This window comes from Phyllostomus hastatus, unplaced genomic scaffold, assembly GCF_019186645.2.
Source record: "Phyllostomus hastatus isolate PE091 unplaced genomic scaffold, TTU_PhHast_1.1 phas_scaffold_182, whole genome shotgun sequence".
NCBI lineage: Eukaryota > Metazoa > Chordata > Mammalia > Chiroptera > Phyllostomidae > Phyllostomus > Phyllostomus hastatus.
In genome coordinates, this window is record NW_025334013.1 from 20,445,986 (window position 1) to 20,473,499 (window position 27,514).

At 48.7% G+C, this 27,514-nt stretch overlaps 2 protein-coding genes across 6 annotated transcripts in view; both read left to right on the top strand.

The window, feature by feature from the left end:
- The first annotated feature begins 698 nt into the window (after positions 1-698).
- On the top strand, positions 699-21,203 carry LCK (LCK proto-oncogene, Src family tyrosine kinase). Of its 4 annotated transcripts, XM_045859627.1 has the most exons (14): positions 715-829; positions 4,808-4,887; positions 13,202-13,311; positions 13,641-13,722; positions 13,923-14,013; positions 14,251-14,349; positions 14,501-14,604; positions 14,763-14,912; positions 15,176-15,328; positions 15,452-15,631; positions 17,579-17,655; positions 17,745-17,898; positions 17,982-18,113; positions 20,564-21,203. In XM_045859627.1, the coding sequence occupies exons 3-14, from the start codon at positions 13,207-13,209 to the stop codon at positions 20,764-20,766; spliced, it is 1,530 nt and encodes a 509-aa protein (XP_045715583.1). In that variant the 5' UTR covers positions 715-829; positions 4,808-4,887; positions 13,202-13,206; the 3' UTR covers positions 20,767-21,203. The 4 variants fall into 4 exon arrangements, with proteins under 4 accessions (XP_045715582.1, XP_045715583.1, XP_045715584.1 ...); XM_045859626.1 differs by lacking the exon at positions 4,808-4,887 and having other exon boundaries at positions 699-829; XM_045859628.1 differs by lacking the exons at positions 715-829; positions 4,808-4,887 and adding an exon at positions 12,692-12,778.
- Positions 21,204-24,214: 3,011 nt separating this feature from the next.
- Positions 24,215-27,514, top strand: part of HDAC1 (histone deacetylase 1) — a 37,346-nt gene continuing 34,046 nt past the window's right edge. The window contains exon 1 of one of the 2 annotated variants that reach the window (XM_045858973.1): positions 24,215-24,339. In XM_045858973.1, coding sequence (XP_045714929.1) covers positions 24,291-24,339 — 49 coding nt within the window. In that variant the 5' untranslated portion in view covers positions 24,215-24,290. The remainder of the gene's footprint in view (positions 24,340-27,514) is intronic. The other variant, XM_045858974.1, reaches the window with a different exon arrangement.

The following is a 27,514-nucleotide window of genomic DNA, read 5'->3' on the forward strand; positions in this document are numbered from 1 at the left end:
GATCTGTCTTCCACCTGTTGCAGGAAATGGTACCAGGCCCCCACACCTTTAACAGGGCCTGTGTCCTTGCCTCTACCTGAAGCAGAAGTGACCCCTGCTCAACAACCGTAATTAGTGAGTGTAGCCCCTCCGCCGCTTCCTTCAACAGCTTGTTGTCCAGCATTCTGTCTGTCGGAGGAGTGTCAGTCAGCCTACCCTCTGACTGTAATAAAGCCATTGTCCTCTGCCCTGAAATGATGTAGCTGTTATTCTGGCTGCAGCAGTCCTGTTAGCCTGACATCTGACTATCCCCAACTGCTCAGCAAGAACCCTGGACTCTCCTCTGACTCTGAAGTGGTGTCCCCTATGCCTCAGACTGTGGCGAAAGGGTCCGTCAGCTCTCGGACTGTGATGACAGTGCTTCTCGCCTTTCTCTGGCAGCAGAGCGTGTGCCTGCTTGCCCCTGCTCACTGGGGTTTAAAGCTGCCCTTGATCTCTTGTCCAGGTGCACCCTGAAGGGCAAGGGGGAGATTCCACAAAATATCCTCCCTTCCCCTCCAAGTGCCACCCTCAGCATGAGGGCTAGGCCTGAAGAGGTAGAGGACCCTCAGGGACCGAGGGATGGGGGGCTATGGTGGCAGGAAGCTTGGGGTGCTGGAGGCTTGTGGTTGGGCTGCTGGGGCCCGGTTGGCTGCAGAGCCCTCGGGAGGAGGCAGGAAGTCAGGGTGGGACGTGGGCGCGAGGAGTCAGGTGGTGGCTACGACGGCGAGGGGAGCTGAAACTGTCTGGGCAGCCAAGCTAGGCCAGGAGGACCATGTGAATGGGGCCGGAGGGCTCCCGGGCTGGGCAGGTAAGGAGTCCTGGGAACAGGGGTCCAGGGGCTGTGGTGGGGGGCCTCATAGCAGGGGGCTTCATTTCGTCCTGGGGCCAGGCTACTTGGGTATGCAGCAGCACTTCAGGCTAGGGGACAGAAGAACCTTGCTGAAGGTCAGGTGGGAGGCATGTGATGCAGCCAGATCCTCTTTCCGGTCCAGCCGTTGGCTCTTGGTTCTGCCACACTGCCCACCGTGGTCTCCGCCTCGCTGGGAGATCTAGCACCTGGACTGTCAGGTATTAAAAAGGCCTTTGGAAATCCCCAAGCCCAGTGCTCGCTTTGGCAGCACATACACATCCCCAAGTCCACCCTTCATCCCGTGATGGATGAGCCGCCTGACACCCAGAGGGGGCCAGGCACTCCCTCCCCACAGCCACGCAGCCATGCAGTGGCAGAGCCAGGTCTTGGGAAAGAGTGATGGTCTAGGCTGTGACCCCCGCCCCCTCGTGGAGCAGGGCAATGGGCAGGCTCTAGTGAAGGGACCCAGGAATCCTTCTGGTTGCTGGGGCAGACCCCAGTGGACAAGAATCTCTTGAGAGAGACCAGAGTCACTCAGAGCATCGGGATGGACATGAGTGAAGTAATTTTAGCCTCAGCGACCAGCATGGCCTGAGAGAGGGAGTAGTCTCCCATTGGGAGTGGATGGATATGTGAGGACACATTTATCATCTGCAATGGGGCCTCCAGGGTGGAAGTATCTGACCGGAAGCTGGGAAGTTGGAGCGGAGGGAAAGAGGGGAGAGGGAGAGAGGAAGGGCTATTTTTATCCCAGACAGGGGTGCGGTTGGCCCTGGATGAGGAACGATTGAACTTCCATCTGGAAAGTTGCCATTCCTGTCCCTGCCAAGTGTCTCGGATGCCCTCCCCTCTCCCCTCTCCCCTCGCTTGCTCGCTTCCGCAGCCCCATGCACACAGCAGCGGCATTTGTAGGGCCAGTGGGTCCTGTGGATTCCTGCTTCAAACGCCAGCAAGGTGGAGGCCCAGGAAAGCATATTCAGCAACCTGCCCACCCCCTCACTGTCTCTCAGGCTTCGGATTATGGGGGCAGTCCCCACCTGCCCCAGACTCTCCACGCTTCCCCTGCCATTGGAAGTTTTCTTGACACACAGTTTCCATCTGGTCAGCATATCCCAACCTTGCTTCTGTCCCTAGCTCGAGACCTGAAGACTTTCGTGGGAGCCAGGGAGCATACTGGCTCTCCCTGCACTTGACCGAGGCTCATCCACACCCTGGACAGGCTTAAGCAGTTCCCCGATCCCGCTACCAGCCTGTGCTGATAGATGACTCCGGGCTGAGGGTCAGATGTCCTTCTCAAAGGGAAAAAGGGCTAAGCCATGGGGTGAAAGGATAGGCTGAGCGTTCAGAGGATGGGAGAAGACATCACTTAGGTGATCTGGAGAAGGCTTCCTGGAAGAGTGAAGGCAGTTCTGAGAGGACAAAAGCCTGTTTTGGAGAGTACCTAAAACACGAAGCCAAGGTCACTGTCTCTGGGTTCTGTTCTTTGGGTATGTTGAAGGCAGAGACCTCCGATCAAAACCAAATGCAGGAGAGCCAGTGCAGAAAACACGCGTCTCAGAGGCAGGCAGGCAGTCCCAGGTACAATTCCGGTTCTGCCATTTTCTTGAACGAGTGTTTTCGCGTCTCCGAACTCCAGTTTACTTATCTGCAAAGGAGCAATAATGAATCGCTCCCATACAGAGCGCTTGTGGCTAATCGAAGAGGGAGATACTGACTATGATGTGCTGTGGGTAATACCTGACACACAGTAGGTACTAAACAGAGGTTTGGTACTCTCTCCTCCTGCAAATGTGTGCCAAAGGGAGGGTGGTCCACACCCAGAATTACCCCTGCTCAGCACTTGGCAGGCCAGCAAACCACCCATTCCCTCACGCTTGTGCTGTGGCTTTGCAAATGAGCTTGTTTCCTGTGTATAGTGGGTGTGAGAATTGTCGATTAAGCTACAGGTCTACTTTAGAGGAGGGTCCCCCACACAAGCACACACACTCACATGCCCTCCCCATCCCAAACACCATACACATCGTCTTTGGAAAATGTATGTGTGCATGTATGTGCAGAGCAGAGGCAGGGACTACACATACAACGCACACTGGGCCCTGCAAATCCATACACAACCCCACAAGCTGACGGCTTCAAGGCCAAGCTTAATTCAGTGAAAACAGTGCCAGGAGAAGCTGGGGTGTGGGCGGCGTGGGGACAGGCCGGCCCAAGATACCATCCAGGGATGTGGTCTCCTCTAACAACAAACTTCAATGTTGGCTTTAAAGTGTCTGGAGTTGCATCGTCAGTGCTGGTCCTAGAGAACTCAAGTTCCGTGAGGCACCGGGAAAGTAAGGGGTTCTGGGGTCGTATCAACGTGGCCTCAGCTGCAGACTGTCTGGTATCAGATTCACGGTGAACGTGAGCTTGTTAAAGCTTTGCCTGTCCCTCCAGAGAAAGCCAGACTGATTTTGTCTGACCCAGAGTTCCCTAAACTTCCTCGATCACAGAACCTTTTTCTTTCCCAGTACCACTTCTTCCACGCCTGTGCCTCTTCGGACAAGGAAGGGAGTGGAATGGTGAGCCGCAGAGTTGATTCTCCTCAAATGATTGTGTCTCTTAGCTGAGTGTTGGCACTGATGGTGGTCTTGTCGTTTTCTATTTTTCAAGCACAAAAATTAGCACAGGGTTTGAATTTTAAAAATTCAAACAGTATAGAGGCACATAAAGATTTTATTTTAATTTTATTTTTTAAAGGTTTTATTTATTTATTTTTAGAGAGGGAAGGGAGGGAGAAAGAGAGAGAGAGAGAGAAACATCAAGGTGCGGTTGCTGGGGGCCGTGGCCTGCAACCCAGGCATGTGCCCTGACTGGGAATTGAACCTGTGATGCTTTGGTTCGCAGCCCACGCTCAATCCACTGAGCTATGCCAGCCAGTATTTTTTTTTTTTGTATTTAGAGAGAGGGGAAAGGAGGGAGAAAGAGAAGAAAAACATTGATGTGCAAGAGATACATCAGATGGTTGCCTCTCACATGCCCCTACCTGGGGACCTGGCCCACAACCCAGGCATGTGCCCTGACTGGGAACTAGCAACCTTTTGGTTTGCAGGCCGGTGCTCAGTCTGAGCCATGCTAGCTAGGGCTTGGCATATAAAGAAATAGATGAAATGTAGCTCTCTCCAATCTCATTTCTGGGAGAGGCTCACTGGAGACAACTGGGTGTGCATCCTTCCAGAATTTCCTATGCATGACTACTGAGAAACTTGCGGTTAAGAGCCTAGTCTCTGAAGGCAGGTAGACCCAGGCTCAATGGCCTCCCACCGCTGATTTGTTTGTTATAAGGCCTCAGACAAATTGCTTTACCCTGTATGGGCCTCAGTTTTTGCATTTGTAAAATGGAGATAATAATAGCACTTACTTCATAGGATTATCATGAGAATTACATGAAATCATGCAAATAAAGGCTTAGCATGGAAGCCAGCTTTAAAAAATCTCCTATAAATGCATATTTAAATGCAAACAGGTTTATACTCTGTACTCTGTTCTGTAATTTTTCACCACGTTATATCTAGAATGTCTTTCCATGTCAATACTGGAAATCCACCCCGCCTTTTTAAGTTTCAGCTAACCATTGTTAACTCGGTGAGTGAGTAACTTCGGTGACTGAGTTTCTATTTCCTGGCAAGTATCGCTGGTTTGTATTGTCAGTGATGTTGGGAATCACTGACATTGCCGATCAGCGAGATGAACAGAGGCCTTTTGGCTTCCCGTAGAAATGGAGTGAGTGACCCGCCAGAGGGGCACCCACCTCAGCCATGGAGGACAGGGCCAGGTGGTTGGGAACTTGTCTATTTGCTCCCTCTGCATCCCCAGCGCGAGAGCAGAGCTTGGCACATAAGGAACGCCCATTAAATTTGGTCAATAGGCTAGCTAACTAAGAAAATTGTGCCTCCCCAGCTCGCCGATACAGGCCTAAGCTCCAGGTTGCCTCACAGCGCAGCAGCCGGGAAAGTACAGTCTGGGCAACGCTGCTGTGGGTGAGTGATTGTCGGGAGCAACGAATGGACATTTACAAATGCAAATTTGAGTATTATGTCATGTGTTTCTTTTAACATATACTATATACTGATGTCTATTTATGGCTGGTGGTACTAATTTTCCATTTATTGTAGTAAAGTTTCGTTTTAAGTAAATATATTACAGGTGAAAAGATGGTCTATAAAAGTGCCAAAATATCAACCAAAAAAAAAAGAAAGAAAGAAAAAAGAAAAGAAAGGAAAGAAAAAGGAAAGAAAAGAAAAATGATTCATCATTTCAGTCTGGAAAATGTTTAATGCTGGTGTAATGAAATGTTCATGCTATCTTCAAATAATTATTATTCTTGCTTATTTAGTCCTTACAATGTGCCAAGCACCATGTTGAGCACTTTATTATGGGGATCGTCTGTATATTACATGTAATGCTCACAGTAGCCCCAGACGCAGGTCCCATTTTTATTCTCATTCTGTAGAAGTCACTGAGGGAAGCTGGGAAAGATTTAGTAACCTGCCCCAAGGCCGTCTGCCAGTAAGTGACTAGGAGGCCTTGGACTGAAGTTGGGTCACTGTGACATGGCTACGGTGAGCTGAGTCTCCGTGACCTGCAGACTCTCAGAAAGTTTAATAAAACATGATGGATTGTCAAGCTGTAAGTAAGGCTTTGTCCTGATAAAATCCCCATAACACCAAATGCACACAGAGGTGCAGGAGGGAGGGGCCCACTATACGGGATTACTAAGTACATGTAAATAACTAGTTGGAGGGCCTCTGCCAAAAATGCCAGCTTTAGAATAATTGCTCTGTAGCCCTTGCTTATGGCAACAGTGAGCAAGCAGACTCAGTTCTATGTTCAAGCCACTCCTAGTTTGTGAGGATAAATTCAACTTGTTTGCATGTAAGAGAAGACTTATCTTTTTGTTCTTTATTTTTGGGAACTCTGAACTCACAGAGATCATTCAAAAGTGGCATTATATTAAAAAGGAGCACATGAAAAAAGGAGGCAACTCAGGACACATCCCTGTCTCACCCGGGAGAAATGACGTCCCATGCCTGCCAACCCTGATTCCTGAACGCTGTGATGAGGGTTCTGGGTGGGCGTCCATAGCTAAAACTCTTCATTGAGCATTATGCACCTTTGCCGATAACCAAATGCTGGCCAAAGAAAAAGGCCAAGAAAGTGTTTTAAGTTATTCCTGACTGATTTTGCTACAAGGCGGCCCAGAGTACAACAGTGGTCCGCAGTGGAATAGCCTGCTTGCTCTTGTCCTGAAGGATTAGCCTGAGAAACCCAGGCAAGAAGCTGGCACACATTTTGGACAGGATGTTCAATCAATGATTAGGTTTACAGATGAGAAGAGGAAAAGCGTTGCCTATTTTTGGTAAGGGGGCGAAACACATTCTTGGGCCAGCCAGGCCAGATAATGTATACAATAATGTCTATGGAATTCATAAAAGTAAAAGTTAGCAAGAATCACAGCTCATCCTGATGTGGGTCCTAAACAAGCCTGGGATGAGAAAATCCAGTCCAGGACTTCCCACTGCCTGGGGTTTTCGATCAATTCTGCAAAGTAGGGATGCCATGTGGCTTCTGGCTTTGTGTGCTGGGCATTTCACTGAGGGGCAAGAGGGCCTGGGGGCTGAAATCTAACCCTCACTCTGCTCTCCAAATTTTGTAACCCTAGGAGGAGGGGTGGCCCTTCTGAGTGGCACAAAGTGCCCTGTGGACCACGGGTGGCCTTGAGCTTGACCCAGAACATTCCAGACCGGAGGCAGAGGAGGTCTAGAATCTACAAATTCCTGCTATTGACCTTGAATTCCTTTGTTGGGAGAAGAGAATGTCCTGTTTTATTCACCCCAGAATCTGCCCTCATTGCTGGTTCTGAGAGCCCTGGGGATTCCTTGGATTTTTTTTCTCTTCTTTTTTTTCCCAGACAATGAAAAATTTATATTAAGCTTTAATTTTTATTTTCTTTTTACTGCCCTCATTTATTAACCTGGTTATACCATTTTGGATACTCAGCAATGTCTGTCAAACAAAGACCAGAAGATTGGGACTCACATTTTATATAGAAAGACATATGCATATAAGGTCTCACAGTTACACAGGAACAGGCACAAATTATATACACCCCCATTTTGTATACATCCGTCTGCACCCATGATTCATACACATGCATGGCTCTGCACACATTAGCACGATTCTCACTGAGTCACAGGCCTCCGTATGCGTGGACTTGCACTCACCAGTCAGAGAAATGCACGCTCACAAACACGCATTCTAGGTAGAGGGAGAACCTTGACGAGAAAGGACTTTGTTAACAGCATGATGATCACACTTTTGATGAAGGGTGGACCCCACTCTGTCAGACCTGCCTCCCTGCCCATTTCGTCCATGACCTCTCAGGATCCCCCACCCTCTTTAGACTCCCCAGAGAATCAAGGGTAGAGGAGAGTACCTTGATGGAGGAGGCAGGGGCCTGATTTGAGTTGCACCTCTGCCGAGAGTCCTCATGTGCTGTTGGGAAAATTACTTAACATCTCTAATTCCCTAAAATGAAGCTGGTTCATTGCATTAGTGCATCTGAACTCTTGCCTCCCAAGGACTCCTTTGCCCTTCCCCTGTAGTACTTACCCCCCCGACCCCCTCCCACACCTGCAGAGCTCATGATTTTGAACTTTTTGCCATTCAACTACTTCATTTAGGTACCAATTTTCTTGGCTACTAGTTCAAATTTTAATCAGAGACTTAACTAAGTTGGTACTAAAGACAACAATTAATTACAATTTATCAAACTAAGAAACAAATAATAATACAATTTCCCTTCAGACTGTTAAACTATTGAAATAACCTGCAGGCCTACAGCATTATCCTGGGACCTCCCGGGAGCATGTCGCTGCCCGCGGCTTCCGCCCCTCACCAAAACAATCGCTGCCATTGACAGGTGCCAGGGTCTCCTGGTTGCCACCAGGCCCCACACTCCAACGCTCACCCTTTGTAGAGACCAGGGTCTGCTGCCTGCAGCCGGAGGACCTGAGGAGCATTAACAAGGCATGGAAGTAACAGCAGGGGTCAGACACTGGCACAGTTAGAGTTCCTTTTGGCACTATTAATTTAACACAATTTGACTTTTTCGCACTGGTGGTCCCAGTTTTTAGGGAGGTCAGGTCCCCTCTGGCAGGCCCAGATTCAGTCCAGGAGCAGGTCCTAACTGCATGACCCCCTGGATCCTAACCCGAGGCCTTGTGGCTTCTTTTCCCTCCCCAGGTGACCCCAGCCTGGACCAGGTACCAGCCCTAGAATCTCCAGCCTAGACTCCTTCTGCCCTTCTGGCCTCTCCTCCAGGTTTCTTTAAAAAAGATTTTATTTATTTATTTTTAGAGAGAGGGGAAGAAAGGGAGAAAGAGAGGGAGAGAAACATCAATCAACTGCCTCTGGCAGGGTGCCTCTGGCACGCGTCTAGTATGGGACCAAACCAACCCAGGCATGTGACCCCACCAGGAATTGACCCAAGACCTCTTGCTCCACTAGATGACAGCCAGTCAACTGAGCCACACCAGCCAGGCCTTTCTCTTACCCTTTTCGGAAGCCTCTAAGAATGTCAGGCTCAAAAGGGACCTTGCTGATCCCAATCCACACTCCATCTGGTACTGGCGTTCTCACTGCAGTGTAACCAACCTGTGGTTTTCCAAGGCCCGTTTGAGCATCACAAACAACAGGATGTTCACGACCTTACCAGATGGCTCAGCTCATCTTGGGCTGACTCTAGGTTGTCATCAGTCCTTTTCTGGAGGCTTTTACTACTAACCAGTTCCTGGCCATAACAAAAGTAGCAGTCAAAAGCCATTTGCAGCCACAAATGAGTGAACTGTGACTGCATAGGGTTTCTCTAACATCTACCCCACCACCCTCCAGGACTCCTAAACAGTAGGGGAAATAGTTAATGTATCCCCTTTCCCCTGGCTTAAAATTCTGTATATATTTTGCATTTTCCTCTTATAGATCTAGGTTTAAGTACATGAAGAAGGTCAAGAAAAATGCTCTGGGAGGATGCACATGGGTGACTCATACCCATGAGGGGTTACACATATCTCAGTGTAAGAAACAGGAGCTTGGCCCTGGCCTGGTAGCTCAGTTGCTTAGAGTATTGTCCCCATACACCAAGGTTGTTGGTTCGATCTCCCGTTGGGGCACATATAAGGACCAACCAATGAATGCATAAATAAGTGGAACAACAAATCAATGTTTCTCTCTCTCTCCCTTCCTCTCTCTCTGTAAAATCAATAAATTAAAAAGGAGAAAAGAACCCTGGCTGGTGTGGCTCAGTAGATTGAGTGCTGGCCTGTGAACCAAAGGGTCGCCGGTTCGATTCCCAGTTGGAGCACATGCCTGGGTTGCAGGCCAGGTCCCCAGTTGGGGGTGTGGGCAAGAAGCATTCACACATTGATGTTTCTCTCCCTCTCTTCTCTCCTTCCTTTCTCTCTAAAAATAAATAAATAAAATCTAAAAAAAAAAAAGAGAAAAGAAAAAGAAGAAAGAAAGAAAGAAAGAAAGAAAGAAAGAAAGAAAGAAAGAAAAGAGGAGCTTAAAGCAAAAAGGATTATTTACCAGCAGTGTTCTCCCACCCTCCAAAGCAGAGGTTGGTAGGGCAGAATGGGCACTGGTGAAAGTCTTTCTAAGCTCTAAACTAAGCTAACATATATGGAAGTTTATGGGGTGATGATGAGCTGCATTTAACAGAAAAGGTGAAGGGAGGTTTGGCAAGAATGATTTCAGCGAAGTCACACAGTAAGTGTGAGAACCAGGATTTGAACTTAGGTATCTCTAACTCCCCTGCCCTTGAGTCTTTTTATTTACTTGTTTTTTTTTTTTAATATTTTATTTATTTATTTTCAGAGAGGGATGGAAGGGAGAAAGAGAGAGAGAGAGAAACATCAATGTGCAGTTGCTGGGGGCTGTGGCCTGCAACCCAGGCATGTGCCCTGTCTGGGAATCGAACCCCCGATGCCTTGGCTAGCAGCCCGCGCTCAATCCACTGAGCTATCCAGACAGGGCTATTTACTTGTTTTTAAATTGAGCTATAATTGGCATATGTGCTTACGTTTTGCTAACTCAAACCTCCACTGCTTCCACTTCCACTTGGGCCCAGCATGGATTAACAACTCTAGTTTCGTTCTACCCAGGAAAGTTGTGTGAATTTAAGCAGGCCTCTCTGGGCCTTGGTTTGTTCACCTAAAATCAGATTAGACTTGTGGTTGCTAAGACCTTTGCATATGGGAGAACCTGCATTTAAAAAATGTTTTTTGAAAAGGAAAAAGGACTCATGGAAATGGACAACAGTGTGGTGATTGCTGAGGGGAGGGGATTATAAGGGGGATAAATGGTAATGGAAAAAATACAATTAAAAACCCTTAAAAAATAAAGGCCTGTATGGAATTAAATTTTTTTTAATTTTTCAGTCACAGTTGACATTGAATAGTATATTAGTTTTAGGTGTACAGCATAGTGGTTAGGCATTTATATAACTTACAAAGTGATCACCCTACTAGGTCTAGTACTCATCTGGTATCAAACATAGTTGTTACAATATCATTGACTATATTCCCTATGTTATACATTATAACTCAGTAACTATTTTATAACTTCGAATTTGAACTAAAAAAAAGCTTTTATTTATTTATATTTAGAGAGAGGGGAAGGGAAGGAGAAAGAGAGAAACATCAATGTGTGGTTTCCTCTCATGTATCCCCTACTGGGGACCTGGCCCACAACCCAGGCATGTGCCCTGACTGGGAATTGAACTGGCGATCCTTTGGGAATTGTTACAGGCTGGCTCTCAATCCACTGACCCACACCAGCCAAGGCAACTGCAAATCTGAACTTCTTAATCACTTTACCTTTTTTACCAGCCCCTCGACCTTCGCTTCCATCTGCCAACCACCTGTTCTCTGTATCTATGCGTTTGTTTATGCTTTATTTATTCTGTTCTTTAGATTCCACATATAAGTGAAATCATATGGTATTTGCTTTCCTCTCTCTGACTCATTTCACTTATCATAGTACCCTCTAAGTCCATCCATGTTGTTACTAATGGTAAGATTTCATTCTTGGTTTTGGCGGAGGAATATTCTGTTGCATACACGCATGCACCACATCTTCTTTACCCAATCGTCTGTCAACAGACACTTAGGTTGCTTCCAAATTGTGGCTGTTATATATGAAATGTCCTTCTTTGTCTCTCATCATAGATTTTGTTTCGAAGTCTATTTCACCTAAGTATTGCTACCTCAGCTTTCTTTTTTCATTTCCATTTGCATGAAATATCTTTTTCCATCCCTTTATTTTCCATCTTCGTATGTCTTTCCACCTGAAGTGGGTCTTTTGTTGGCAGCATATGTATGAGTCTTGTTTTCTTATCTATTCAGCTACCCTATGTCTTTTGATGAGAGCATTTATTTACATTTAAAATACTTATTGGCCCTGGCTGGTGTGGCTCAGTGGATTGAGTGCCAGCCTGTGAACTAAAAGGTCACTGGTTCGATTCCCAGTCAGGGCACATACCTGGGTTGCAGGCCAGGTCCCTCATTTGGGGGCATGTGAGAAGCAACCACATGTTGATGTTTCTCTCCAGCTCTTAAAAAAATACTTATTGATAGGTATGTAGTTATCGTCATTTTATTATTCATATTTTTATCTTTTTGTTCTTCTTAAACAAGTCCCTTTTTAAAAAGATTTTATTTATTTATTTATTTTTAGAGAGGGAAGGGAGGGAGATAGAGAGAGAGAGAAACATCAGTGTGCGGTTGCTTGGGGTCATGGCCTGCAACCCATGCATGTACCCTGACTGGGAATCGAACCTGCGACACTTTAGTTTGCAACCCGTGCTCAATCCACTGAGCTACGCCAGCCAGGGCCAACAAGTCCCTTTAACATTTCTTGTGTTACTGGTTTGGTGGTGATGAACTCTTTCACTTTTTCTCATCTGGAATCTGTGCATTGACCCTCCACATTACCAGTAGCCCTTGCTAATTAGAACAAGTTCTGGGTGCTGGGGCATTCAGGCAAATAAAGCACAGGTTCTGTCCTTGAGGAATTCCCCCACCTCACCAAGGGGATGGAAGAGGCAGGGGGCCAGACACTAAATCAGTCTAGTCATGGCACTCAGTGCCTGAGTTGGTGACTGTGCTCTGAGTAGAATTGTAGGAGCAAAGAGTGTTTGGAAGGCTTCACAGAATAGGTGATATGTGAGCCGAGCCTTGAAGGTTGAGTTCGATGAATGGTCAAAAAGAGAGCGTTCCGAGGCAGGGGAATCACATGTGCAAAGACATGAAGTAAGAAAATGGTGTGGGGTGCTTGGGAGAGACAAGAGTAGCTCAAAATACAGGCTGTGTGAGTGCGTGGGTGGGGTTGTGTGTGTGTGTGTATTTGTAGCAGAATGGACGGAGGAGATGAAGTTGATCTTGCTACTAAAGTGTCTTGAATGCATGGCAAATTAAATCTTCACCTGAGGACCAGTGCTTTCCAAGTGGTTTTGAGGGGCAGCCCAGGGAAGGGGGTGTCTCGGGGACTTCTAGGGGCTTCAGAGAGAGGCCCCACTTTACTTCAAGCAGAACAGCTCCATTTTTGCCTGCTTTATCTATGGGGTTCTGCTTGATTTCATCTGACGAAAAGTTTCCACTGCTAAAGCAAGCAAACAAATAAAAAGGTTACCACCAATGGGGCTGCTGAAGGATTTTCTTCTGGGGAGAAGCAGAAGGAACCTTCTGAAGGAAACTTTGTGTGTGGGAGGGGTGAGAGGGCAGAGGCCTGATGGCTGACTTTTGGCAGCAGGAGTCACCTTCCTGGGCTGGAGAAGGGAATTGTATTAGGAGGTGGGGCGCACACACCTCTCAGGTAGGGGCAGATCAAAACTAAGGTCTCCCCCCAGGGCTTGGGGGAAGTGTGTGATCTCTAGTAGGTAGTCCCCCAACATGGGGGATGGGCAGAGAGCAAGGCTGGGGGAGAGGCAGGAAGCGGGCAGCTAGACTAACAAAGGTGCCTGTGGCGGTTTGCCCATCCCAGGTGGGAAGGCGGGGCCTGGTATGACTCGACTTGTGGCATGGGGGCTTAGAGGGAGCGTCAGTAGGCAGCTTGGGCCCCATTTCAGCTTTTCTATGGCTGGTGAATGGGGTTCTGGGGAGGAGAGCTGGCAGTCTCAGGTACTTCTGGAAGTTCCCTAATCTAGGGAATGTCTGAGAACCTCCAGAACTTCGCATTTCTGATGTTGGGCAAGTAGATCTTGGGGGAGCCCCTTAAATCCCCTCTCCATTCCCCCAGGGATCATGGGCTGTGGCTGCAGCTCAAACCCTGAAGATGACTGGATGGAAAACATCGATGTATGTGAGAACTGCCATTACCCCATAGTCCCACTGGATGGCAAGGGCATGGTAAGAGGCAAGATGGGGTGGGGTGGGGGTGGGTGGGTGTGTGTTTTGGTGAGGGCGCCGGGTGGAGTGCACAACTCAGAACAAAATGGACCATCACTATAGGTCATTGAAATAAAAGAGGGGCCCTCTCCCCTGCAACACAGAAAGGAAAAGAGGCCCAGAGAGGGGAAAGGGACTCTCCTAAGATCACACAGCAAGTAGTTGGCAAATTCAGGGATAAGACCCAGCCAAGGTGAAGAAGTGAAGGAGAGCAGGGCTGCGGGGAGGGGAGCCAGGGTCTGACCCGGCCTCCTGCTCTCTAATCTCAGTTCTCATTCCCCACTCCACAGCTGCCCATGCGGAATGGCTCTGAGGTGCGGGACCCACTGGTCCGCTATGTGGACACCAACCCACCAGCGTCTCCACTGCAAGGTGACCTCAGTCAGCAGGGCCCAGAAGACAGGGATCCTCGGCTGCCTGGCTGTCAGCCGGCCTCCATCTCTTCACCTACTCTCTACTCTGTCTCATCTACTCTCTTGCCCCCAGTCTTGTGCTCTGCCCTTGAACTCCTGAACTCCATTCTCCCAGCCTACTTCAGTCTGGTTCTCCCTGACGTCTTCTTGTCTTTACAGATAACCTGGTTATCGCCTTGCACAGCTATGAGCCCTCTCACGATGGAGACCTGGGCTTCGAGAAGGGTGAACAGCTCCGTATCCTGGAACGGTGAGTGCCTCCTCTCTGCCATTCATCCTTGCCCTGTAGTAATGAGGGAGCAGGGATGCCCAGGTCCGCAGCCCTCCTGCAGGCCCTGACTAGTTTGCACCCTTGAGACAAAGTGGGAGGCTCGAAAGTGCTGAGCTGGAGGGTGGGGTGGCATGTAATAAGTGGGACTCTCAGGGCGGGGGGTTGCAGCCGAGTCCAAGGCTGAGCAGGCCACGCTGACCACCTGCTCTTGCTCAGGAACGGCGAGTGGTGGAAGGCACAGTCCCTGACCACCGGCCAGGAAGGTTTCATCCCCTACAACTTCGTGGCCAAAGCGAACAGCCTGGAGCCGGAACCGTGAGTAGGAACTCGACGTGGGATGGGTTGGAGGAAGCAGATCTGCGGATCCCGCAGCAGAGGAAGGCTGCTAGGGGTGATGGTGAATGCTCAAGGTTGATGGAGGAAGAACCTTCCAACAGATGACGGCTTTCCCTTCTACCTTGCGCAGCTGGTTCTTCAAGAACCTGAGCCGCAAGGATGCAGAACGGCAGCTCCTGGCTCCCGGGAACACGCACGGCTCCTTCCTGATCCGGGAGAGCGAGAGCACCGCGGGTGAGCAGCTGGGCCGGGCCATGGTGGGGCGGGGCCTTGGGCAGGGAGCCCAGGTGCGGGCCTGGTGAGCCCGTGCGGAGGGGCATGGTGGCGGAGGCACCACATGCAAGGGGACCCCTCCCACTCTTTTGCTTTCGTTTACCCATTCTTTTATTCAGGATCGTTTTCCCTGTCCGTCCGGGACTTCGACCAGAACCAGGGAGAGGTGGTGAAACATTACAAGATCCGTAACTTGGACAAAGGAGGCTTCTACATTTCCCCTCGCATCACTTTCCCCGGCCTGCACGAGCTGGTCGAACATTACACCAGTGAGCGCTGCAGTACCCCTCAAACGTGGGCCTGAGGCTCCTTCACCTGTGCCCTATCAGCCTGCCTCCCCCAAGGCCCTCTAGGGGATACCCTCTACCCATCACTAAGAATGCCCCTTCATGCCTGGCAGTGGGTGAGATGCGGGTGACAGCCCCACCCCCCCCCCCCCCCCCCCGCCAGTCCATTTCCCCTAGATGGGACTGGGTGAGGGTACTCGAGTCCCGCCATATTCACTGCCCTACTCCCTCCCTTGTCCTTGCAGAAAATTCTGACGGGCTGTGCACGCGGTTGAGTCGCCCCTGCCAGACCCAGAAGCCTCAGAAGCCGTGGTGGGAGGACGAGTGGGAGGTTCCCAGGGAGACGCTGAAGCTGGTGGAGCGGCTGGGGGCTGGCCAGTTCGGGGAGGTGTGGATGGGTGAGTGAGGCCCTTCAGGGCTGCGGGAAAGGGGGAGGGGAGGCGTCCGCTGAGGTCCTGAGAGTCAGGCCACAATCTGGGTGCTGGGCTCCGAGTGACTTCCTCCAACCCTCCCCATCCCAGGGTACTACAACGGGCACACAAAGGTGGCAGTGAAGAGCCTGAAGCAGGGCAGCATGTCCCCCGACGCCTTCCTGGCTGAGGCCAACCTTATGAAGCAGTTGCAACACCAGCGGCTGGTCCGGCTCTACGCTGTGGTCACCCAGGAGCCCATCTACATCATCACGGAATACATGGAGAATGGTGAGCGCCGCCGTGCGCGGCCGCTGGGGGGCGCTGCCGGCTCCCTCTGCAATTTATCTAGAGGATGGAGAGAGATCTGCATTTTCTGGCTCAGCACTGAAAGTTGCTAGAGCTTTCCTGGGCCGCCAAATATTCGCCTTCAAGGGTCGAGAAGAGAGTGTGTCCTCTGAGTCTCTGAGAGTCCAGCCTAAAGTGGCAGGCTCTGAGAGAGGATTGAGCCCCAATCTTCCATGACCTGCAGTCCCCTTGCTTTCCTCAAAGCCCCACCTTGATTTATCTAAGGATGCTCTTTCTCAGGAAATGAGGGGTTTCCTAATCCCATTTCTTTCCCTTCTGCCCCTGAGCCTTGGGAGGCCAGAGCCCGTTTTCAGTTCTGGGTGAGCCCCTTCCCCTCCCTTGGTCTGCTATTGGACAGAGTAAGAGCTGCGAGAAGGTAAATAGGAATTTTCAGGCCAAGTTTTGCCACTGACTTGCTGTATGACACAGGCCATGTCCCTGATCTGCATCTGGTGCTCAGTTTCTCTAAGTATAACAGCAGAAGTCTAAATGGTTCACCCAGAAATAATACAGAGAGTTTATTAAGGTCTCTAGAGTTGAACTGCTTTGGTTAGAATTCTGGCTTCACAATTCTGTGGCCTTGAGCTAACAACTTTACTCCTCTTTGCCATGGTTTCCTCATCTGTAAAACGGTGTTTATAATGCAGTAGTAACTTTCTCATAGGTCTTTATGGAGATGAAAGAGTTAATGCACACAGAGCAGTTAGAACAGTACCTGTCTCATATTAACTGCTAAGTGAGGGTGTTATCTTACTCTGACTTTTTGGAAGTACAAGATCTCTCCCTCTTTCAGGAAGGAAAAAAAGCTGTTCATTGGCTGATGAATTCTGGAAACAGCAAATAGGTTTTATCATGTGAGCCAACCTTGATTGGTAGTTGCTTAGAGTTCTGTGTTGAGAAGGATTCTGAGGCTCATTGGAAGTGAGTGCTAGGATCGATTAGTAATGTCTGCCATGGGCATAAAGAAGGAATGGCAGTATATGTGACATATTTGCTGTGTCTGGGTGAGGCCTTTATCTTTGGTGACTAATTCAGCACTCATAGTAGGGACACTTAGGTAGCTGTCATCTTCACACAGAGTTTTAAACTCTTGAGAAGGGACAGCAGTCACTAGCTCCAATCCAGCAACTCCCAGCCCCTCAGGCCTCCAGGCCTCTCTTCCCATACCCTTTTTAATGCACTCAGCACACATGTGTTGCTGCTGACTTTGGGCTGAGCACTGGGAGCACAGATGGACAAAACAAGCTGCCTGCTATCAGGGAGATCTCTTTTTAGTTATGCACAGTAGGAAAACCAGAGTTTGTGCCATAGGAAAGTTGCAGCATGCCAGAGGGAATGTATGATGATGTAATTTATTATGTCTGGTAGGATCTAGAAAGGCTTCCTAGAGGAATAGTCTAGCTGGGCCATGAAAGGAAATGTAGAATTTTTATCAAACAGAGATGGAATAAAAAGACTTTGGGGTGAGAGCCCAATGGTCCATGTGAAAAATGTCAAAATTGTTGAGGGTGAGTGGAGTAAGTGTAACAGAAGTGGGGCTGGGGGGAAGAGAAGAAACTACAAGGTGGACCCTGCAGGGCTTTGGATGCCTGGCTGAGGAGTTTGGGCTCTACCTTACTGGTGACAAAAAGCTTACAGATCCCCGCAAGCTTACAGATCCCCGCAAGCTTACAGATCCCCGCAAGCATGCCCCATCCTAGTCCCTGGGAAAAGACCTTCCCAGGCGTCCTCACTCTGAGCACATACACCTCCATTTTCAGCTCTTACTCTCCCTGTCTACGTGTCAGACACTGCCTCTGCAACCCATCCCTCAATCCCCGTTAGGGGAGAAGGGTCTGGTGGTTCCCCCCTGGGGCAACTTGGGTCAGCAGCTCTTGCTTCTGCCCACAGGGAGCCTGGTGGATTTTCTGAAGACCCCTGCAGGCATCAAGCTGACCATCAACAAGCTCTTGGATATGGCAGCCCAAGTAAGGAGACTTGGGAGGGCGAGCATGGGCACACGTCAGTGGGGTAAGGATGTCTGGCCCCCGACTGCTGACCTATACCTGGCCTATAGATTGCAGAGGGCATGGCATTCATTGAAGCACGCAATTATATCCACCGTGACCTGAGGGCCGCCAACATCCTGGTGTCTGACACCCTGAGCTGCAAGATCGCAGATTTTGGCCTAGCACGCCTCATCGAGGACAACGAATACACAGCCAGGGAGGGTAGGTGTGGGACGTAAGGGAAGTCTGGGGCCCACAGGGTCTGGCCAAGTGGACCCAGGTAACCATATTCTGCCTCTCCCCAGGGGCCAAGTTTCCAATTAAGTGGACAGCACCAGAAGCCATTAACTACGGGACCTTCACCATCAAGTCGGATGTGTGGTCTTTCGGGATCCTGCTGACAGAGATTGTCACCCATGGCCGCATCCCTTACCCAGGTCAGGGCCAAAGGCAGGAGCTGAATAGGATGATGGAGGAGGGCAACAAAATCCATGTCTTTCCACCCACTCCTCGTGCTCAGAATCTGAAAACTTTCTAGCTGCTTCTCCTCCATCTCTCGGAGATGTGACTCCAGTATCCCCAGTGAGGTACCACGTCAACCACACTGGCTTCCATCTCTGTCTCTCCCGTCAATAATCCCAGCTCTTCTCTTTAGTTCTTACACTGGCAGCCTAGTACAGCAGGGGAGGAAGTGGCCTGGGAGACAAGACGCCTCCTTTTATTACCAGGTCTGCCATGATACTAACTTTCTGTTTGATCAGGCCATTCCTTCTTTTCCCATCTGTGAAATGTAAGGTTAGAACATTACCTGGCTCTTATTAAGCACTCAAGAGTGTTAGGTTTTGTTATTAATCATCACTTAGGGCAAGTGAGTTTGGGCAAGTGACTTCACCTGTATCTTGATATGAACAACGAAAATGTTTGTGAAAGAGCTTGACTCAGAATAGGTGTTCACTAAACACTGACTTCCTTTCCCTCTGAAGCTTTCTGACTGAAGAGTGAGAGAGACGTGTAAACAGCGAATTCCCACCCTGTCCCACCCCTCCCTTTATCTCCTGAACAAAGTCCTTTACCCTTGCATTTAGCCAAGACAGGGATGGAATTTTTTGAAAAGAACTTGCTAGGAAACTGGAGAAAGGAAATGGAACACAAAGACGGGGCACAGAGGTCATGGAGCACAGTGGCCGGATTTGTAGACGCTTACCACATCCTGAGAGCAGTGTGCACAGAGCTTTGCTCCTAGGACGCTAAAGGCACATTGGGCCCTGGCTGGTGTGGCTCAGTGGCTTGAGTGCTGGCCTGTGAACCAAGGGGTCTCCAGTTCAATCCCCTGGTCGGAGCCAGGTTCCCAGTTGGGGGTGTACTAGAGGCAACCACACATTGATGTTTCTCTCACTCTTTCTCCCTTCCTTCTCCTCTCTAAAAAAATAATAATAAAAAGGAACATTAGAATCAGGTGGGAACCTAAAGGACTTTCCTGCTCTGGACTTGCCCCGTCACAGAGTCTAGGGACAGTGCTGGGGCTAGAAGCCCACTCTGGTCATCCCGACAACTGCTCCTACACTGTGCCCATAGAGGCAAATCCAAAGAGAATGTCTCTGTTAAAAGAAAAAAGGCATTGAAAGCGTGATGATAAATGGCAACTGACATATGGCTTCAGGGTCAGGGTGACAGTAGGGAGTACTGGGGACCTGGGTGAACCTGCATCTGCTTCAGCAGATGGCTGCCGTTAAGCCATGGGGACCCTAAAACCAGATTTTTTTTTCAAGAGAAGCCAAAACTGGCAGCTCTAGAACAAGGGGCCCATTTCCAAATATTGGTGATTGATTCAAAGAGTTTACAAATGCTATAGAGAGCAAACCAAAGTAGGTCTGTAGGCTACATTTAGGCTGGATTTAGTCTATGGGTTCGCAGCCTTGGCTCTCGCCTTGGTGTTTAGTTCCATGGCCTGTGTCCTCCAATTTGCTGATTTGGAAATATGAGGGACCCGTGGCTGGAGGCCTCCTAGGGCCAAAGCCTGGGGAAGATGGTGTCTTTTGAGCAGGATCCAGTCCCAAGCTTTGCAGGAGCGAAACTTCTATTTTGCCAGGACCCTGTAAGGGTTTAATCTTTGGGAACTGCCTGTCACAGTCTCCCCTCAGAAGACTGAAGGAGAATTAAGAGGCCACATGGGGAATCTAGAAACAGGCAGTCATTTCTGCCATGATCATGCAGTTCTCCAGATCAGGTCCTCAGGGCCTACATGCTAGGAGCCTGCCAGGTGGGCCAGGACCAGCACAAAGGGAGGGAACTGGCCCCAGAATTATTTCATCTGGGTCATGGAGGGACCTGGTAGGCCTCTGCCCCATGCAGAGTCTGCTTTGCTGAGGCTCGGAGTCTACCTGGCTGTCTAATGCAGCATCTGATGTGCTGGTCCCAAAGCTAGAGAGGCCTTGCCACTGTCTTGGCTGTGAGCTCCCATCCTGCCCGGGGCCCTGGCTACCATGTCCTTCCCCACATGATGATAATTACAAGTATTTGTGCAATTTTTCATCAGGCACTAGGTGCTTTCTAGGCACTATCTCATTTGATCCTCACAACAACTCTGTTCTGTTCTCATTTGTTCTGTTTTCCAAATGAGAAAACAGGCTCAAAGAGGTGAGGTGATTCACCCAATGCCTCACAGCCAACAGGTGTGTGTTACTAAGTGTCTAAGCCATAGCAGACTCTCCAAGTGGCACAACTGACATCTGGCAGGTACCTATAGCCAGGCCTTACCATTGATGAAGACAGAGATCCTTTTGGATTGGTGCTCACACTGAAACAGTTAAATATCCTGAACATCGCCCCTGTCTGCGGGCTTCCAAAGCCTGGAGCCTTGATGTTCCCTTCTCCTGTCAACCTCCAGGGATGACTAATCCTGAGGTGATTCAGAATCTGGAGCGAGGCTACCGCATGGTGCGGCCTGACAACTGTCCGGAGGAGCTGTACCAGATCATGATACAGTGCTGGAAGGAGCACCCTGAGGACCGGCCTACCTTTGACTACCTGCGCAGCGTGCTGGAGGACTTCTTCACGGCCACGGAGGGCCAGTACCAGCCCCAGCCCTGAGAGTCCTAGCGGGGGCCTGGAGCCCTGCCCTCATCTAGCCAACCTGGCTGGGGAGAAGCGGTTCTTGTGCCATACTTATGTGGCCTATGCACACAGGGAGTCTGTGTGTGAATCCTGCCCACATGTGACACATACACTTCTCATGTCTTATTCACCGGTTCTTCATTTGTGTGGGCTCTACACATGTGTCTTGTGCATGTGCAGCCTGTGCATATGTCTTGGACACCTGCCCAAGCTGTCCCTTTCTGGGCCCTCCCACTTCTGAGACTACCTAAGAAAGGAGAGAGGCCAGTGATTGACACCAGCTCTGCCACCCACTTTTCCTTCCCCCTGGTCATCAAGAAGCTCCTTAAGGGGGCAACTTTATCTAATACCTCTTTATGCTCCTCTTTGGTGCCTGGCACACATCAGGAGCTCAATAAATGTTTGTTTGTTGATGAAGGTGTACATCTCTCTGCTCCCCACTCCTATCTCTTCTTCCTTGGGAGGGGAGAGTGGGGGTTCAGAAGATGATAAACATGAATTGGGGTGAAAGATGGGATGAGGGGATGTCTGAACTTTTTCCAACCCTGCTGATGCTGGAGACCAAGAGGAGGTCCCTACGCTTTCCCGTATGGCTCTTTAAACCCCTGCCCAGAACTTCCTTGGGAATGGGTGTGTTCCAGGACCCTACCCCTCCCAATATATAGGGGCAATAGCAATTTTTACAGCGATTGATTCAAGGGCTATATTTGGCCTCATATGTTTTGATTCACCTTCAAGATGTTTTTAATCTTGAGCTAAACCATTCATTTAATGAATATTTATTGAACATCTGCTGTGCCAGGCACAGTTCTGAGCTCATAGGTTATACAGTAGATAAAGTCTCTGCCCTTGTGGAGCTTACATTCTAGTAAGGGAAGACAGAAAACAAACTTTACAAAGAAGTAAATGATATGGTATGTGACAAGGTGATGAGTGATGAGGAGGAAAAGGAGCGGGATAAGGACATTTAGAAAAGTCATGTTTGGGGTGTTTGGTACTTTTAAAGAATTGATCTGGGAAGGTCTCTGAGAAGGTGACTGAGCAAAGATTTGCAGGAGGCGAGTGAGTGAGCCACTTGTGGAGGGAGGCACCGTTGGGCACAGGGAACAGCCTGAGGCAGAAGTGTGCCTGGCCAGCGTGGAAACCTACTGACTACCTTAGGGATGTGGCCTTTGCAGGAGCCATTTTGAGTAGACTTCACAGGGATTCATGCAGAGCCATGGCATGGTTCATTTACATTTTAAAAGGATGGGTCTTATTGATCTCTTGATAATAGACTGAGTTAGTAGTCAATTTATAAAACTGAGGAGATTTTACATAAAACCAGATTTCTGCTTCTCTTTAAAAAAAAAAGGAAAGGAAGATTTGGTTCCCTTGGGATTACCTGTTTTCATGGAGCTGAGTAGCGGCCCACCCCTTCAGGTGAGGCCTGAGTCGTCCCTTTGCCAGAGTCCCTTCCACTCTCTGTTGCTCCTGGACAATGAAATTGTTTGTAGTTATTTGTCATCGTATGCGCACTGTTGTTCTTATAATAAAAAGAAAAATGAAATTGTTTTGCACTCACATTTCCATTAAAAAGGGAGAAAATTAAAGACATCTTAAGATGGCAGCATGTTTGAAGAAGGAGGGGAGCAAGGTATTTCTTTAAGAAAGTGAAGAAGAATTCAACTTTTTAAATATGCAAAGCGCTTGAATCAAGTTAATATATATTGTATAAACCCACTCATTTATATCACCTGACTGACCTCTGTTGGCATCTGAGTTTGTAATTTCTGTTCTGCGTTCTATAAAATGCTGCCATACTCATGGTGTTGTTTGGACACTGTATGCAGCTATGGAGTCTGTGAACTTTGTATTCTTAGTCTCTCCATTTTATAAGGAGGGAAATGGAGGCCAAGAAAGATTCCTAGGTAGGGAGCAGCACAGAACTGGTAATAGAATTAGAATTATTCTCTGGTCCTTGTTGTTTCTATAATAGATCTGTTACCTTTATTTATAATTAATGGCCGAAATACAGTTCCCAAGTGAGGAACAGAAGTGCCCAAGCACCCTTTAAACTGTTAAGACGCATAAAAATGTATCTTATTCACTGTAGGACCACTAGTGAATAACTTATTTGGTACCTAGTAAGTACCCACTAAATATTAATATTGTTGTTACTTTATTTTTCATAGCCCATCTCAGTGTTTTTCAGTCTTTCAGTTTATGACCAGTTGATTGACCTAGTTCAGTAGTTGTCGAGGGTAGGGTGGGGGGCAATTTACACTGCCTCCAATCCCTTCCCCCTCTTGCCCTGAAACATGCAATGTCTGGAGACAATTTTGGTTGTTACAGCTGGGAGGGAGTAGAGGCCTAGAATGCTGCTAAACACCCTGCAGTGCACACGACAGCCCCCCACAATAAGGAATTATCCAGTCCAAAATGTCAATAGCTTCAATAGTGTGAGAAACCCTGCACCAGTATAAGGGGGCAGTTTCCTTCTGTCTAAAACAGCAGTGTCAAACTCATTTTCACTGGGGGCTACATCGGCCTCGAGGTTGCCTTCAATGGGCCAAATATAATTTTAAGACTATATAAATGTAACTACTCTCTAACAGTTAAGTGAGAAATCAGCACTGCAGTGGGGTGGAAACCAGGTGCCGGACAGATAAAATAAGGTGGAGGGCCAGATTTGGCCCACAGGCCTTGTGTTCCTCACCTGTGGTGTAAAGGCACTCCTTAGCCCTCTCTAAGGGGAGGTAGCCTTTGGAGTAAGAAAGACTGGGCTCTGCCATTTTGCTACAGAGTCTCTGGTGCATACCAGGAATTCAAAATATGCGTACAATTGAAAACTGAATTTAAGTCACAAAGATCTCAACTTCATTATGTTTATTTGTAAAATGGGGATAAAAGCCCTCCTCTAAAACTGTTGTGAGGAATTATTGGAATAACTGAGATGACCCTGGTAAAGTACTTGGACGACTGCACTTTCATTAACTTCATTAACTTTGTCAGGTAATTTCTTCCTCCTCCAAATCTAGGTTCTAATCCAAATTCAGCCCTTTCACTTGCTGAGTGACCTTGTGCAAGTCACTTTTCCTCCCCAGTAGACCTCGGTGGGTTCTCTGTAAAATTACAAAGTTGGCTTCTGATCTCCAAGCACGATTCCATCCCCTAAATGGGACTGTGAAGTTTACGGACCAGCTTTCTTCCCCCGAGACTAATGGTACGGTCCCTAAACAGCTCCCCCACCCCCCTGTTGCTGGCCTTGGTACAGGCCCAGGGGGCCCTGGGGCTGCCTCTCCGGGCTGCCCTTGCCCCCTGCCGAGTTCCGGGCCTGTCCGTGCGGAAGCTGATTGGCTGGAGCAATGCCCGGGCTGCGCGGCTATAGGTGAGCCCAGGAGGGGTGGGCGGAGCAGGCTGGAGACCCGCCCCTCCCCCTGGGTCGGTCGCTGAGTCGAGCCGCGGGCGGGAGGCCTGACGGACCGACCGACGGACGGGAGGGACGGGAGGCGAGCAAGATGGCGCAGACACAGGGCACTCGGAGGAAAGTCTGTTACTACTACGATGGTGAGCAGTGTCCTCGCAGCGGGGGCGGGGCCTGGCCGGCCGAATCCGAGAGCGGGAGGCTGGAAGAGGCTTGAGGCGTTGGGGAGAGGCTGAGAAAGGAGGCTGGAGGGGAAAGGAGGTCGGGGCTGAGGGAGGAGGCAGAGAGGAATGAGGTCGGGCGGAGGAAGGAGGTCGAGACTGAGAGAAGAGGCTCAAGAGGAAAAGAGACCAAGGCTGAGGGAGGAAGCTGAGAAAAGGAGGTCGGGCCTGAGGTAGGAGGCTCAGAGGAATGGAAAGGAGGTCGAGACTGAGGGAAGAGTCTGAGGCCGAGAGGGTCGCTTGGGGAAGCCTGAAGTAATCTTGGTCGGGAATTCTGAAGTCTGATGGGGAGAGTTTGAGGGCGTGGGATTCCTAGAGGGGAGGCTGAGTCTGAAGGGGGAGGCAGAATGTGATGGAGAACGTTGCAAGGGTCTATTTTCCTGCCGAGAATACCAAAGTCTTCCACTGCCCCTTTCCTTCCTCATCCTTTTTGAGGAGAGTCCTTCAGGAATCACCAGCTAGTGGTCACCACTAGCCACCACAGGTCACCACTGTCCCTTCCCCAGCCTCTAAGCAGGACCTGCAGTTGCTACTGGGAAATGGGGTCCCTGCGGTTGGAAGGAGAATGATTCAACTTTGTCATGTAGCAAAAATCTATCCAGCAGCTTACTCTGAACTAGGGAGCTGGGGCCAGGGCGGTGATCAATTTGCTTCTCCTCTTCTGCTCAGTTTGGAGGCGGGGACAGACAGTGGCAGTGCCCTCCAGTGCCTTGCTGGGATAAAGAGACGTGGAGTGTTATCGGGGCCACAGAGGAGGCACCCAGCCCAGCCTTAGGCGTTGGGGGTGGAGGTGCCTTCTCAGGTAGGATCTGAAGAGCAGGAGTTATTAGCCTGGCACAGGGAAGGCAAAGGTAAAAGCAAGTTTAGAGATGAGAGAGAGGACAGCACCTTTGGAAAACAGCAGGTATATTTGTGTACAGTCTGTCTGAGGCGGAATGTAGAAGGTAGGGAGCAGGGTAAGGTCGCAAGTGATGAGACTGGAGAAGTAAATGGGGACCTCATCATGAAGGGCCGGGCATACTACCATAAAGAAGTTGTACTTTATTCTGAGGGCACTTGTGAATCATTGAAGTTTTATATGCAGGCTAGTGACATCATCAGATTTATACTTTAGAACTATCACTCTGGGACAGAAATTAAATTTGTGAATGTTGGGGTAAGGAAGAAGGCAAAGAGCCCAAGTTTTTTATTTGGGCAGTTTGATGCTGAGTATTTGGAGGAGATCATTGTCAGTTGATAACTTTTGTTTTTGTTTTGTTTTGTTTTTAAAGAAATACTTGCATAGTTGAGATGTCTGGGGAATATTGAAGTGGAGGTGTCAGGCAGTTGGACATTCTCGTCTGCAGCTTATAAGACAGAAATGGAAAGATAAAGGTTTTTGATAGTTGTCAGCATACAGATGGAAATTTTATTATAGAAGGAGACACAACCATCCAAGAAGTTCTATAGGGTGAAAAGAGAGGAGGATCCAGTGTGGAATTCTAAGGAAGTGGACTGAGGAAAAGTCTAGTGTTCTTCATGCTCTGTACTCCTGGTCATAGCACTGTCACTGTGTATTGGAATTGCCCACTTATTTGTTCATACTTTCTACAGATAGTGAATATCTAAGGGAGAGGGACCATGTCTTATCTACTTCTCTATGCTCAACCACTAAAACAGTGCTAGCTCCTAGTAGGCTTTTAGTAAATATTTGTTAACTAAAAGAATAAAGATACATATGGAATGGCCAGAGATGTAAGTGAACCAGAAAGTGTTGGGTTCCAAAGCCCAAAGAGGGAGGGAATGGCCAGGTGTTGGGAAGAACTGTAAACTGTTTCCTGTGCAGGTTTTGGAATTAAAGAAGTGGGTGAAGGGAAGATCAGGTTGAACCCTTTTTAATGAAGCTTGTCCAGGACAGAGAGAGAGAGGGTTGTTGATAAAGGGAAGATATAGTGGTTGAGAATTGAGCATATTCAAAATTTTTTAAGATTTTATTTATTTTTAGAGAGAGGGGAAGGGAGGAGGAGAGAGAAACATCAATATGTGGTTGCCTCTGTCATGCCCCCTACTGGGGACCTGGCCTACAACCCAGGCATGTACCATGACTGGGAATCGAACCAGTGACCTTTTGGTTCACAGGCCTGCGCTCAATTCACTGAGCTACACCAGTCAGGGCCATATTAAAATTTTTATGGAAAATAGCCAGAGAGGGCTGGCTGGTGTGGCTCAGTGGATTGAGTGCTGGCCTGCAAACCAAAGGGTCACTGGTTCAATTCCCAGTCAGGGTACATGCCTGGGTTGCAGGCCAGGTCCCCATTGGGGGGCGCTCAAGAGGCAACCACACATTAATGTTTCTCTCCCTTTCTTCCTCCCTTCCCCTCTCTCTAAAAATAAATAAATAAAATCTTTAAAAAAACACAGCCAGAGAGAAGGGGAGGCTGAAGATAGAGGAACTAGAAATGATGGAGGTTCATGAGGAGGCCAGGTGAGATGCACACCAGAGCACAAGTAGGGACACTAGTCTTCAAGAGGAAGCTCCTTTTTGATGAGAAGGCAACTGACAAGGAAATGTTCAAATGTAGGTAAGTTTGATGTGGCTAGTTGAGGCAGTTTTCAAGATGAAGTAGGAGAATATTCTTTTTCCCGAGAGCGGGAGAGAGCAATTGTTACAGTAGGAATCTTGAAGAGAAATAGTTGTTAAATAGCTGCTGTGAAAATGGGACTTAGGAAAATAAATTTGGAAGGATTGCTGGACAGTGGTGGGGGTACATTTAAGGCTGGATCCTATAAATTTGCAGCCATATCTGTTTGCACAGTTTCGTGATCTCCACACTCTTGGTTTAGAAAGAGAAAAACGGAGCCCTGACCAGGGAGCTTAGTTGGTTGGAGTGTCATGCTAATGTACTAAAGTTGCTGATTCGATCCCCAGTCAGGGCACATACAGAAATCAACCAGTGGTTTCATAACTGGGTGGAACAGCAAGTTTTTTTCTCTCTCTCTCCCCCGCCACTTCTTCCTGTCCCCGCTTTCCTCCCATAGTTCCCCCCTTTCAAAATCAATAAGTAAAAATTTTTAAAAAAGGGAAAAGACCCAAACTTTACAGAAGAAACTTCTTACT

Excerpts from the sequence above, each read along its gene's own strand:
- LCK (XM_045859625.1), top strand. The coding sequence starts at position 13,050 with ATGGGGTTCTGGGGAGGAGAGCTGGCAGTCTCAG. Across the intron at positions 14,350-14,500 it reads AACAGCCTGGAGCCGGAACC|CTGGTTCTTCAAGAACCTGA; the intron begins GTGAGTAGGAAC and ends TACCTTGCGCAG. Across the intron at positions 14,913-15,175 it reads GCTGGTCGAACATTACACCA|AAAATTCTGACGGGCTGTGC; the intron begins GTGAGCGCTGCA and ends TTGTCCTTGCAG.